General features: G+C 36.5%; 1 protein-coding gene across 6 annotated transcripts; it reads left to right on the top strand.

Moving 5' to 3' along the window:
* Window positions 1–4,910: 4,910 nt before the first annotated feature.
* LOC113707950 (vacuolar fusion protein MON1 homolog) lies at window positions 4,911–12,189 on the top strand. 6 transcript variants are annotated; one of them, XR_011818290.1, is made up of 15 exons: window positions 4,911–5,612; window positions 6,239–6,318; window positions 6,443–6,514; window positions 6,647–6,686; window positions 7,833–7,934; window positions 8,104–8,225; window positions 8,735–8,867; window positions 8,969–9,238; window positions 9,401–9,465; window positions 9,626–9,925; window positions 10,022–10,113; window positions 10,991–11,055; window positions 11,392–11,506; window positions 11,787–11,863; window positions 11,956–12,189. XR_011818290.1 is itself a non-coding variant. In XM_072058935.1 (14 exons), exons 1-13 carry the CDS (start codon window positions 5,103–5,105, stop codon window positions 11,485–11,487), a joined length of 1,947 nt encoding a protein of 648 aa, XP_071915036.1. In that variant the 5' UTR covers window positions 4,911–5,102; the 3' UTR covers window positions 11,488–11,506; window positions 11,787–11,963. The 6 variants fall into 6 exon arrangements, 4 of the variants coding, with proteins under 4 accessions (XP_071915036.1, XP_071915031.1, XP_027086171.1 ...); XR_011818287.1 differs by having other exon boundaries at window positions 11,757–11,863; XM_072058935.1 differs by having other exon boundaries at window positions 11,787–11,963.
* The last annotated feature ends 1,451 nt before the right edge of the window (window positions 12,190–13,640 follow it).

Here is a 13,640-nt window from a genome sequence, read left to right as displayed (position 1 = left end):
CAGAAATGTTAAATAACGCTAATAAATACTTGAGTGGTGCGGCGGTGTTCATGGAGATCGGCAAAGCAGCCGTAGGATTAGAAATCTGTGTGGGAAATTGAGAGGTTGTGGACCGTTGGATTTAAATGGGTTCGGGGTCAATGAATGAGACGGTTAGTTGACCGTAGTTATCGCCATTTTAGAAGTTGGAACTTGCAAGTTACAGTGGCATGCGTTGGCGTTTTATTCAATTTCGCCCGTCGTTTTCGTCGTTCTGTCCCTTTCTTACTTTATGGCGACATGGAAATGGAATGCAAGTGTCGACATTGATGTTGCATTTTGTATAACCTTGAAGTTTTCTTTTTTCTTTTTTTTTTGGTGTATTATTCTTTGAAGTTGGTTCCCGTGATTGATTACACAAATGTACAAATTAATTTTAACACTCAACCTTCTCCTTTATTTCTTTTTTCTTTTTCCTAAGAATTTCTAGAAATTTAAAATAGCCAATGGAACTAGCCAAAATTGAGGTGATGCTAGTGATATTTTTCTCTTTTGAGCAAGAGGTGTCACACTCATATTAGCTTCCCAAAAAATAATTGGAGTGGCAATTTATGAAATTTCTGCACGCATTAAATTGACAAAATCAAAGTCGCTAATTTGCTTCAGTTGACTTGATTGAGATGCATCAAAAACTAGCTTTCCAAGTTGTGCAAGGTGTCCAAGTTGTCACTATATGTGACGGTATTAATTGGATATTTTCGATGGAGTTTCTACTCACATCGAATTCCCCTCCCTCTCCCTCTAAATTAGGCTAGATTAGCTTATAGGAATTCCATCGTTGCGACAAAAAAAAAAGAAGTTATGCAAGGTTCTTGATTGGAAAGGGCTACATCCATGATTTATGGTGAACCAAGTTTAGATTCTCATCAGATTTCTTCGTTACCCTCCAATAGTTACTCAAGTCTAAGCCAAAGGAGGTGCTTAAAGATTCTTCCAAGTCCATCCATGATTTGATGATCCATGACCTAAAATTAGTAGCTTTTTTTTTTATTTTTATGGAGGGTGCCCATTAACTTTCGGCTAAACATGCATACGTACGACTTTTTAGGAGTAGATACAGTAGAAGTATTATTATTGCTTGTTTGCAGGATCAACAATCTGAGAGATTTCTTGCGACTGTTCTATCTGAACTTCATTTCAGGCGAAAGATGTGGTGGATGAGGAAGGGAAGTGCCTGTCGACCTCATTCGCCTATCATTGCAACTGACAACTCGCAACTACAAAGAAAGCAATTGCAACTTGTGACAGGGCTCAATCTCAGTGTCAGTGAAAAACTTTTGGGATGACAAATGGATAACATGCATGCTTCATCAATAATTCCCTAACTTTTTTTGCCACTTCCAGTTGCAGATAGCAAAAGCGAAACAGTTAGCCAGTCCGAAGACAAGATAGCAGCTGTACATTTTCACTCAAAGTTTCCAGTCTTTAGTTTAACTTTAACTTCCAAAAATACTCTTCCAAATACTACTAAATCTGTTTTTTTTTTTTGGTCAATCATCAATTCCTATTCTCGCACCTTAATCTGTAGTATCGGAGGAGTAGGGGGTTTAATTCCAGATGCATCCCGTGAATAATGAGTTAATCCGTGAGGGAATCTGGGGATAGTTGTCCTGTCCCTCGAGGGTAGGCCGGCAGGCATTGCGTCTGGATAGGAAAGGGATGTGGTTTGTATGGCCTACGAGAATTGTGATTGCGTTAGCTAGAAAGATTATCCTAGAACCCATCTTAATTTGGAGTTAATGACTGATTAGACTGCCAAATTGGGGCCAAAGTCTAGGAGATAAGTATATTAAAAACAGGAAACTCGAGATCCAGGTAATGACAAGAGAGCAACAACAATCGAGTGCAAGTAATTAAAGTTTGTGGGTGAAGCTGGACCATATTAAAGTAGTAGCAGTTCATTGCCACGCTATTGTTCTCTTTTGACCCGCAAGATTACTATATAGCATATATTCAAGATGGATTGATACACGGAAGGGTTGGATAATTGGATTGAATGGTAAGGTAAGAGAGATTGTGAGTAGTAATATGTTCTGAGTTCAAAATCTCTCATTTAAAAAAAATAAATGATGGATTAATGCATATTTATGACTGTTGAGAATAGGATGCAGCATACTAAGTAGTCATTAAATGCAAATTAAATGAGCTCATTATTATTATTATTATTTTTTGTCTGACATGATAGACCTACATTATTCTATATTAAGGGAAGAGGGGACCTGAAAAGACCCAAGAACAATCAGGAGTTGACTGAATCATCACCGGCCCAAACGGGTGTCTACGCATCCGCTGCTGACGACATTTTCAGGAAATTTGAATTTTAGAATGTAGACGAGGAAATGAGCTCATTAGTGTGCTTAAAGATCTAGCAAGTTAGGCTAAATTTGACTTTAAAGATTACTATATGGTCTGTCGTATAACGTGCAAGATTAATACTACTAGGTAGTAGTTACTAACGCCAATTCTATCCTTCTCCGGAAAAGGGAACTTACTTTGTTTGGCTTCTAAACTGCATGGGAGGATCATGTAACGTGCAAGGCAGCAACACAGCTTTTTATATATTATTATGAGACAAAATCCTCAAGTACTTGACAAAAATGGGACTTTCCCTCAAAAAAGTTTCATACTATTTCAAAGTTGTATACTAGTATATGCTACATATGTACGCCATTCATCTGGAAAAAATAATCCAGATTTTGTTTGTAGGCTGATGCAGCTGTACAGTGTCCAAAGAAAGATATTTGCTTATCTTCATCTCTCTGTGAAAGTATGGAATTCCAGTACTGAGATTGATTTTTAATCTAAATGAAATCTTTTTGATATTCGTATCGAGTTGAAGCATACGAGAAAAAGAAGGAAATCAAGGAAAGAGCATATGGGGTGTGTGCTGTCCAGTTTGCACAAGTAAATAGATTCACAATCACAATGAGGGTGGCTTTCAACTTTCAAGGGGGCTTTGGGAGTGTTTCCAAAGCGAGTAAGTGCATTGTTGTGAGTTTCTTAGTACTAAAATGAACTTTCCGATAAATCTAGGACAGCAAGATCAGGTTCGAGTAATTTCCTGAGATCCATGAAGTGTACTTTTTCTTTTTCTTTTTTTTTTGGTTTGGAGAAAAAAATGAGTTGTACTTCAACTAGGTTAATTTCTTGTTTTCAGACAAATTGATAATTAGTCCCTCGATCTTTGGATGATGATTAATGGAGACACCCATGCATGTGAGGACCGGAATCTACTCCAACCAGGGGCGGAGGGAAGGGGGGGGGGGGCAACCGCCCCCCCTCCAATTGTTAAAAAAAAAATTTCTAAGTAAAAAATTTTTTATTATATTGTTTTGCCCCTCCAAATATTGATAAAAAATTTCACTTTGCCCCCTCTCAAGGACCCAAACAATAATGTTTGAAAGTTATTTGGACTTGGTCCAAATAACAGAGACTCGCCCCCCTAATTGTAATTCCTAGCTCCGCCACTGACTCCAACAATGCATACGCAATGAACAAGCAAACTACTACCAGATTGCTGTGAAATTGTCATTTGTCAGTGCTTCTTGAAAAAAAAAAAAATCTGAAATACAGAAGTTGGGCTGTTTACGATGAGGAGCATGTTTGATTGACAATGGGCTTATTGTTCCGCTCGAGAGACCATATGGGTGGGCTTCGCCTGAGAATTCTTTCCCCCTTGATGAGTTAGAACAGTGGCTGTACTCCCTTTTCGTATAACATTGGTTTGTGTACAAAAGCACCATGGGCGTAGTTCTTGGGTTGATGGTGCATAAGGATTGGACCAGGAAAGGAATTGCTAGGTTATTCTTGCCTTTTTTTTTTTTTTTGGTTGAAGAAATGTTATTCTTGTACATTGTTCATTTTTAAGAGACGTCCAATGTTGTCAACTAATTCAATTGATGTTTATCACTTTACTTTTTCTCTCTTTTAGTTTTTTTTTTTTTTTATGAAGTAAACTTACTTGTTTCACTATAACTCGAACTTCAACTTTCTTTTGTTTTCCATCATTTTTTAAAATCATTCAAACCTCTTCGCATGTCTTTTCTCACAATAACTGTTAAAGTATAGAATTCAAACTCTTAACCTGAACAGTATAGAAATTCTAAGAGCCTTTCCTAAATCAATCCAAGTTGTTTCTTTTTTCCATTTTAAAGCTAAATAAACGAAGGAGAAGGACGAACTAAGAAGGAGGTAAAAGAATTTAATTTAAACAAATAGAACCTATTCAAATTGGATAACACTTGATGTCGAAGTTTTTTTTTTAAGAATTTATTATTTATAATTCCCCTCAATTTATCCTCCATCCTAACTCTCCTTCAATTGAAGCTGAAACTTCATGCTCATGTAGAAAAATCTCAATCAACCATAACTTAATTGCAGAGGATTAATGCATCAAACACGTTCGATTAATCAAATGTTCTTTTATCTTTGATACTCATCCATCACACCCCCACGTATATCCTGTATGGTCGTGGTAATGCTTCTTCCTTCTTTTAATTGATGTTTGTATTTTTTTTCTTGTATCACAACTAAAAGTTTCAACTTTAAAATAAAGTGATTATAATCAACTAAAAAGTAAGAATTAAAATTTTCTTTTTCTCTTCCTCCAGCCCTCCATTAAGCCCTGAATTTTCCTCTCACCTGTCCTTTTTTCACGTTGAAATTGTATATACATATTTACCTCGTGTAACAATTGGTAACATCCCATTAAAGTCACGACCCATGTGCTCGTCCCGACCCAAACCTAATCCACGATCCATCATCTAAACAGCCCAAGACGACAGATAGAACCAAACAGGCAGTCGCGTCGTCAGTCGTCTTGCCCACCTAATCTTGGTTCTTGGCTCCCCCCTAAGCCCGAGCGGGGAGCCACCGAACCGAACCAACCAATTGGTCAAACCATTACCACGACTGGTAGCTCAATCATCAACTTTCACCAGATACTCCAATTTCCATTACCACAACTGGTAGCTAGCTCAACTCACCTTGATCGGTAATTCCTCCCTCTCTCTTCCCAGGATTTTCCTCTGAATTATAATCCAATATCTTCGACACTCCCGATAATGCCCTCGCCTTCCAACTCGTCTTCCTATTCTTCCTCCTCCGACGAGCAAAACCCTAATTCTGCCCCTAACCCCAACCCTCCCTCAATTGACCAGTCCCTCGACGCTATCGAGAATCAGCTAGCCTCAATTTCAACGTTTCAACCGGGTTCCTTGCTGGAGCCCGAGTCGGAGTTCGGTGTCAACGATGATGAAATTCGAGAGGAATTGGTGAATGGATCGATAAATGAGATCGAAGAGCTGCCGGGGAACTCAGAGGAGAAGTTGAAGGTGAGCTCGTCGAGAGTATGGGCGAATGTTTCGGAAATGGAGGAAGGGGCGGCGCCGTCAAGTCCGAGTAGCAGTGGGTATGCTGGTGAGAGAGGGAGTAGTGCCACCAGTGGAGTTGAGGAGGATGGAAATGATGATTATAATGACGACGAGATTGTCGAAGTTCGGAGTAACGGTGATTTTGACGGAGTTGCACATTCTCCGGCTCCCTGGACTCCCGGGAAACGCCATGGCGATGAGGTCAGTTTACGGGAAATTTTAGAATTTTTGGCTCAAATTTCTGAAGGGTATCCTGTTTTGTTTATAGCTATATTTAAACTAATGTATGGTTAAGATAAGTTGGGACCAATGCATGATTTTACAGATTATTGGAAATGACCCTTTCAAGTAATTAGGAGGTTAATTGATTTTGGTACATAATATTTGACATTATTTGTGTATGTGTACATGCATGTAAATGCTTATTCAACTAACCTTCTGAATTAATATAAAGTGTCAAGCTATTTGTTGTGCTTGAAATCATGTCATAAGTGTTGGTGTTTGCCCAAGATTAATACGCTATCAGTTGATAGTGGTTCTCTCTTCTTTCCCCTCCTGAAAATTGGAAAGGTTTTGACTTAAATGGGATGTATGCATATATATGTAAACTTATTCATAATTAAAACCTTTAGCGGAATTGTGGAATATAGCTTTAATGCTGTACCATTGGAACACATGAAGAGTTCCATTTTCTGAAGATGTTGACAATTTTGGCACGTACTTTTTCCCTTACTTTATATGAATTGCTGTAGTAATTTCTTATGTTGATTCGTATCTTATTTGATTACCAGCTTTATCTTTCTGTTTGATAAATCGATGAAGTGCAGGATGATGATTCTATTTCATGGAGAAAAAGGAAGAAACATTTCTTTATTTTGAGTCACTCTGGAAAACCCATTTATTCGAGGTGTGTATATGCTGCACAATTTAGTCTCGTTGGGACATAGAGTTAAGAGTTTTATTTTGCAGCACAGTGTGGTCCTGGATCTAGACATTCTTAATTAGTTCTTTTTTTTTAATTATGTTTAAAGATATGGAGATGAACACAAGCTAGCTGGATTCTCTGCGACTCTACAGGCCATTATTTCCTTTGTGGAGAATGGGTACATTGATAGCTACATCCACTTCAAATTCTATTGTGGTTGATCTTTTCTACTTATTGACTTGTTCCACCTCTTTTAGCAACAAAGATTAGCTTAAATCGCAATAGTTATGCATCATTGACTTCTTTTCAGGGGAGATCGTGTGAAATTGGTAAGAGCAGGAAAGCACCAGGTCAGTAAAACTCCTCTCTGGACCTTCATGAAGTTTATTTTTTTAGAGATTATAAGTTTCTGTTTTGAATTTAATTGTCTTCACAAGTGAAAAAATAGCATTGCTTTGTGTGTGCGTGTGTTTTCCAAGCCTTGGATAATTTTACAAGCTTCCATGAACTTGTTTGAAGGTTCTTTTTTATATCTGAATACGTTAAGAATTAGACAGAGCTGTTTGAGATGTGAATGATAGTTCTCCAGCAAAAAAAGAAAGAAAGAAAGAAAGGAAGAACAAAAACTTTGGTGGTTTACTTATCCTTGGAAATGACTCCTAACATGTAGTACCTTTTTATGTAACCAAAAATGCATTTGCTGAGCTGCAATTCATGTTATGTAGTTGACTGCTATAGTCTTGTATTTTTCTTTTTAAATCCAAATTAGAGAAGTTTAATAGGTTTAGCATGAATTAAACGAGGGAAATTGCTTGGTAGGGCACTTGATTTTTGTCCTTGGGCAATTTGCAGTTTTAGAGCCATAATAGGATGGAAATATCTTATGGTTTGTAAGAAATGTAAAACAAGTTGTCAGCATCCTCTTGTTAAATAGTTTCTTATTATTGAAAGTAGAATAGGTTTAGGCATTAGATGTTGCTTTCTCTTCTATGAGGGAAAATGCATTTATCTGTGAGGCTATTATTAGCACGGTTTCATCTGTATCCTGCTATAGTAATCGAATATGACAGCAAAAAATCATTCTTCGATAATTTGCTGCTGTAAAAGGATGCTTTGCCTGGAACTTTGGCCCTCTTTATCTTGAATAATTGAGGCTTCAAGATCTATTTCAGGGGAAAGTTTTTGTGTAGTATCTCCAACTGTTTGTTTGCCCAATTCAAATTTGAGAGATTAAAATTCTTTTGCAAATGCCTTGCTTTCATTTTTCTAGTTTGAGATGACCCAAGTTGTGTAGTGTTTTCCAGGGTGCATCTGCATCATACATATGTCCTGGCCTCACTTTACTCTCATAAGTGTCCATAGAAGTAAAGGCCATTGTGGTAGATTATGTATTTTATTTTTACTTTTATTTTTGGTATTTTGTTTATTATGGGATGGGATGTAGAAATAGGGTGATATCTTTCTTTCTTTTCATTAATTTGTCCATCGTGTTTCAGGTTGTTTTTCTTGTTAAAGGACCAATTTACCTCGTTTGTATAAGCTGTACAGAAGAGCCATACGAGTCACTGAGGGGGCAACTGGAGCTTCTCTATGGTCAGGTAGCTTTTTTCCTAATTTGCAGGATTTGACTCTGAGATGTATTCCTAGAGAAAATAAACTTTGCTGTCTGGAAGTTTTAATTACCTTTCTACTTTATGTCTGATTGATTCATTTAATAGAAGTCTTCCAACAATTAATGCAGCTACTTATTATTCAATATGATTGCAGATGATACTTATTCTTACAAAGTCTGTAAATAGATGTTTCGAGAAGAATCCAAAATTTGATATGACGCCTTTGCTTGGAGGAACAGATGTGGTCTTCTCTTCTCTCATCCATTCTTTCAATTGGTTTGTTATTTATTCTCTCTTCCCTGTCATAATAATTTAAGATCAACTTGTGGCAATTTATTTATTTTTTCCCTTTTCAGGAGTTGTCTTTTATTGACTTGGATTGTAGTACTTTCTTGAGTGTGAAGAAAAATGCAGTTAAGCAAGGAACTAATAAACTTCCTTTTCCTTTTATTTTAAGACTTAAAAGGTTGTCGTGCTGTTAAAATGAGATCCAGGAACAAAATATTCTGAAATTTTTGGAATGTTTATATTCCAGAAATTCTGGCTACTTTACTTGCTGAATGGTCTCAGATTATGCAATATAATTTGAAAGATGAATGGAGAAAACATATTGTGCTTAACAAAGTTTTCAATGCTGTTTACTATCCGTCAGTTTTTAAAGCTGACAAGATGTCAATTCCGTCTTCTTAATCTTCCAACCTTTTGACTAATATACTGCTTGTAAATATTCATTGTAATTGACTTGCTTCATCCGTTGTGATGAAAGTTTTTACTATAACTTGTAGGAACCCAGCTACTTTTCTCCATGCATACACTTGTCTTCCCCTTGCTTATGCAACAAGACAAGCTGCTGGTGCAATATTACAAGATGTGGCTGATTCAGGTGTCCTGTTTGCAATTTTAATGTGTAGACACAAGGTTCTTTTTATATCTTCTTTATCTAATTGTGCTTTAAGAAAGAGGTTGGAATGTGATATTAGTAACTTATTGGTGAGACTACTCAATTGACATAAATGCAGGTTATCTGTCTTGTTGGTGCACAAAAAGCATCCCTTCATCCTGATGACATGCTTCTTCTCTCTAATTTTGTTGTATCATCTGAATCATTTAGGTATGTGCAATCACTGACTGATCTTTTATATGTCATTCTATGGCGCTTCTGCTTTTGCCCTGACTATATTCTCATATCAGTATTGTCTTTGTATAGGACATCTGAATCTTTCTCACCAATTTGCCTACCAAGATATAATCCCATGGCATTTCTATATGCATATGTCCACTATTTTGATGTACGTTACCCAAATTTCCAGTGTATTCTGAACTATTCTATTGATAGTTACTCTAAAATAAGAAATTGCTGAATTCAATATAGTTTGGTAACTCTGGATAAGAAGCTGTTCCTGCTGGTTGATTATCAACAAATGACACATAAAAGATGTTTTTGTTTGCAGGTTGACACCTACTTGATATTGCTCACTACAAGTTCAGATGCTTTTTACCACCTTAAGGATTGCAGGTGATTTATTTTGCTGGCTGTTACACTTCTTGATAGGTCAAGAATAAAATGTCACTTCCTCTATCTGTTCATTTTTGTTGTTATATATTCCGTCTAGCTCCATTCAAATAAGTATCTCCTTTGAACTTCGAGATTGAAATATCTTCTATATATGGCATAGGATTCGTATTGAGACTGTACTTTTGAAGTCGAATGTACTCGTCGAAGTTCAGAAATCCATGCTGGAAGGTCGCATGCATGTTGAGGATTTGTCTACGAACCCTGCTTCTCATCCTGGAATTGCATCCCCTCACTTAAGTCAATCTAGGCTTGCAACTGATTCCACAGAGAGGTTGACAGAGTTTATTGGTGTTGGTGGTCCTGCTGGGCTATGGCATTTCATGTACCGCAGTATTTATCTTAACCAGTATGTATCATCTGAATTTGCATTACCAATCAATAGCTTGCGACAGCAGAAAAGGTAATTTTGCACTATTTAGCTGGAGATTGTAGTGACAAATCTTGTTCATCGGAAAGATCTATTTTTTGGCGTGAACATGTGAGTTTTCTTTTGTAGGTTATATAGAGCTTATCAGAAGCTTTATGCATCCATGCATGAAAAAGATGTTGGACCACATAAAACCCAGTTCAGAAGGGATGAAAACTATGGTGAGAAGAAGCTCCATTTGGTTGGCATTCTTCATGGATAATTGGCTGTGTTATTCTTCTTTTGGTATCCAATGTTGTGAGATCTGTTTTTAGAGATTGACCCAAGAGTTGATGGTGGAAACTTTTTCAGTTACTTGAATAAAGAAATTAAAAGTGGTCTAATGTTGGAACTAGTTAGCATCTGAAATTAGGAATCTCACTCTTGAAAAGCAAAACTGAGAAAGTGGCATCTTTTGCCTGTCTTTGTACTGGACAATTTGAAGAATCTACTTCTGATGAGTACACTGATGGCAGTAGGAAGCATTGTTAGGCACAAATAGACTGTTAAATACTTCTCACTTTGTAATTTTATAAAATAATACATGAGCATTTCTTAAGTTGGCCCAGGTTTTGTTAAGCCACTGATTTTTTATGGAAAGCTAGTGAAAGTCATTATTCAGATATGTAAGCTTTTTCACCATATATTACCTAGTTTCAAACTCTATAGTGGTGTAGCTTTCTGCATTATGATTGCCCCTAATATATATCTCTTCAAATTACTTTTCGAGAATATGCATGTATATTTGTTTGTCATTAATTAGATGACTTCATATTGGGTTCTGGTAATCTCTGTCTGTATTAATGCTTCTCTATACTGCACCAATAGAGTTTTGATATTGTCAGTATGAGTTTCTCTTTCTTCCTGTTCTGTTTTAGCTGGAATAGGCTCCATATGTTTGATTTTGATGATTTGTCATGTCTGCTGATTGTTTACATTTGTTCAGTTAGTTTGGTTTTCTGTCAAATGATGCACTTTATTGATGTGCTCTTTAAGATTATTTTTTGATCTTTTCATTTAAGAGTTTCACTTTGGAATGGGTCCTTTTTAACGTGGCAGCACTGCTTTGCTGGGTCACTCAAGATTTTGAGCTATATGCGGCATTTGATCCCCTCGCAGACAAGGTTAGATGATGAAGATTCTTTCTATTATGAGTTCAACTTGTCTTAAATCTTAGCCTGAGTTGTCTCAAGTCAGCAGTTCATCATAATGTCATGCATAGGATTATTTTGAGTAAGACCATTATATGCCTGCACATAATGGAATAGACAAATCACCATTTGTTAGTGAATAAATTGATTAAAAGCGTATCTATAATGATAACTTGACCTTGTTTGATATGCAAGAATTGTAGTTGAGTGTCTTTCATTGTTTGGCACGCTACCTTTTTTTTTTCCCTTTAATCTCGTCTATAGTTGGTCGTTCCTTCTATTAAGTTATTATGCACTTATATTTCACAGGCTTTGGCTATAAAAGCTTGCAACCGGGTTTGTCAATGGGTGAAAGACGTAGAGAATGAAATTTTCCTGTTGGGAGCAAGCCCTTTTTCGTGGTGATATTTCTTTATTTATATAGGTATACAGGACGCACTCGAGTTCATTACTGCCTCGTCCTAATAAAATCTAGCCTGATTTTTTGATGGGCTCTGTATTATAGGGCTTCCATATTTATATTTTTCACACGGCATTATATGCCAATTCTGTAGCAGAGTCATTTTTGTATTCAGATTATGACCCTTTTGTAGCCCTTTATTCAGTATATTAAGGTATGAAATAGAGTATATTCTTCTTAATCTACTAATCAACATTGCGGAATATGCCTGTAGCAAGCTCGGTTTGGTGTTCTGTCTTGGCAGGGCGGCTATATGCGGTTTCACAAGACAGGCTTTTCGGTTTCAAGACTCGGGAAGCTTTTCGATTCTGCCAATCAAGAGTACGCATCTCACTTCTTAGCTGATTTCTTGAGACAGTCGACATTCGGTTCGCATGATTGACATTGAGTTGCCTTTCAATTTGTCGAGAAAGAATGAAAAGATCCCTCTCAGAGATCGTTTAGGAGCACTTTATATTCTGCTTTTTGGGGGGTCAGCTTAACCTTCTTCGGAGACTGGAATGAAGTTGTTCCCCACTAATAACGAAAATGGTCCTCCAGAATTATGGTTTGAGGAGTCGGGCATTGGCAAAAAACGCGGTTAATAGTGATGCTTTTGTACTTTGGACTTCTCTCCACGTTGAATATTCCACGGCTCTTTTAGGAATGATGGGACTCCTTTAGCTATTGGAGTCAAAAGAGTAGCTAGTAGTGTTATTCAAGACCTTTGATTCTGTGAAAGTGGTCGAGAGAATGATTTGTGCAGCCGTTCCGTTCCGGCAATATATATATATATGTATACGTTTCTTTGGGGGATTCAAGTTTATGGATGGGAATCGATACATTAAGTCGAGTTAGATATTGACACGCCATTATTTTTCTCTTCTAAGCACTGGAGTGGATCGTAATCGGTGGTCGAAAACACATAAATGCTCACGGTCTCAATTTCTAATTTGTCTGAGGCGGGGGTAGGAGAAGTGATATTTTAATAGTTAAACCAAAAAAAAAATTAACTTTATATATGCTAATAATGTATATGCTACCACAGACACGAGACATATGAACAATTTAGGTTTTAATTTTGAATTCAGATTAATTGTTATGCATTAAAATTAATCATAATATGAAAAATATTAAACTAACGGCGAGGTATTATTGCTTCCTTTAAGTGAGGAAAGTCATTATTTGATGTCATATGATTGCTTCCTTTAAGTCATTATTTCATCTCCAATAATGGCACCAAGCTCCGGCTTGCGAAATTAATGTGTAAATGACACACGATATGGTTCATTTATGATTTGGCCTAACTTCTACCAGAGTAACAGTAATGTTATTAATATCCTTGACTGTTGAAGAATGCATACATCATAGCTTTATCCACATCGTAAAACTTACGGCAGTAACTGCGTGTATTCAGTACTGCTGCTACTAGTATTCATCCACTCACCGAGGACTTTCAACAAGTCCTAAAGCCATTTTCCTGCCATTTAGTTCAATTCGTTGATAAGAACATTGGAACGATAATCAAATTATTATTATTATTTAAGTGAATAGCAGTTGATCCCTAAAGATTAAGATAGAGTCTAATTTAATTCCTGGACAATAAAAATGAGTAGAATTAGTTGGTGGTGCTTCAACTTTCTACATTACAACAACGATTTTTGTTAATTGCTGACAAAGAAGGGCACATGCTCATGTGGGCTATTCATAAAGATCAATATAGAGAATAACCCACCATGTAGCATAATTACATGTTTTCACTTGCACCAATTGAGCTTTCACTACATGTGCTGTTTAGGAATAGGAACAATAATGTAACATTTTGCAAGCTATACAACTAAATTAAGATTTAAGTGAATATTTTTAGGATTAATTTTGTTTATATTGTCAGTCAGTGCATACACTAGCGAGCAAGAATACAAGTCAAATGTACAAGAATTGGAGTTTAATTTCATATTAAAATTATGTTGCATGTATTCATACCCGTTAATGTATGTAACACTATCATTATATATAAGATTAATGTATATAATATTAACTCGTATTTTTATCGTCAAATTAGATTGGTCCAGCCTCGTTGTAAGTCAGAAATTGAACAAACAACATATGGAGTATTCAA

This window comes from Coffea arabica, chromosome 1e, assembly GCF_036785885.1.
Source record: "Coffea arabica cultivar ET-39 chromosome 1e, Coffea Arabica ET-39 HiFi, whole genome shotgun sequence".
NCBI classification, from domain to species: Eukaryota; Viridiplantae; Streptophyta; class Magnoliopsida; order Gentianales; family Rubiaceae; genus Coffea; species Coffea arabica.
Note: the sequence above shows the minus strand (reverse complement) of the source record. Positions and strands in the feature narration are given on the sequence as shown.

What these genes read in the sequence shown, in the direction of transcription:
- LOC113707950 (XM_072058935.1), top strand. Translation starts at nt 5,103, where the DNA reads ATGCCCTCGCCTTCCAACTCGTCTTCCTATTCTTCCTCCTCCGACGAG. An exon ending in AGCTTGCGACAGCAGAAAAG is followed by an intron (nt 9,926 to 10,021) that starts GTAATTTTGCAC and finishes TTTCTTTTGTAG; the next exon opens with GTTATATAGAGCTTATCAGA. An exon ending in TTGATCCCCTCGCAGACAAG is followed by an intron (nt 11,056 to 11,391) that starts GTTAGATGATGA and finishes TATATTTCACAG; the next exon opens with GCTTTGGCTATAAAAGCTTG.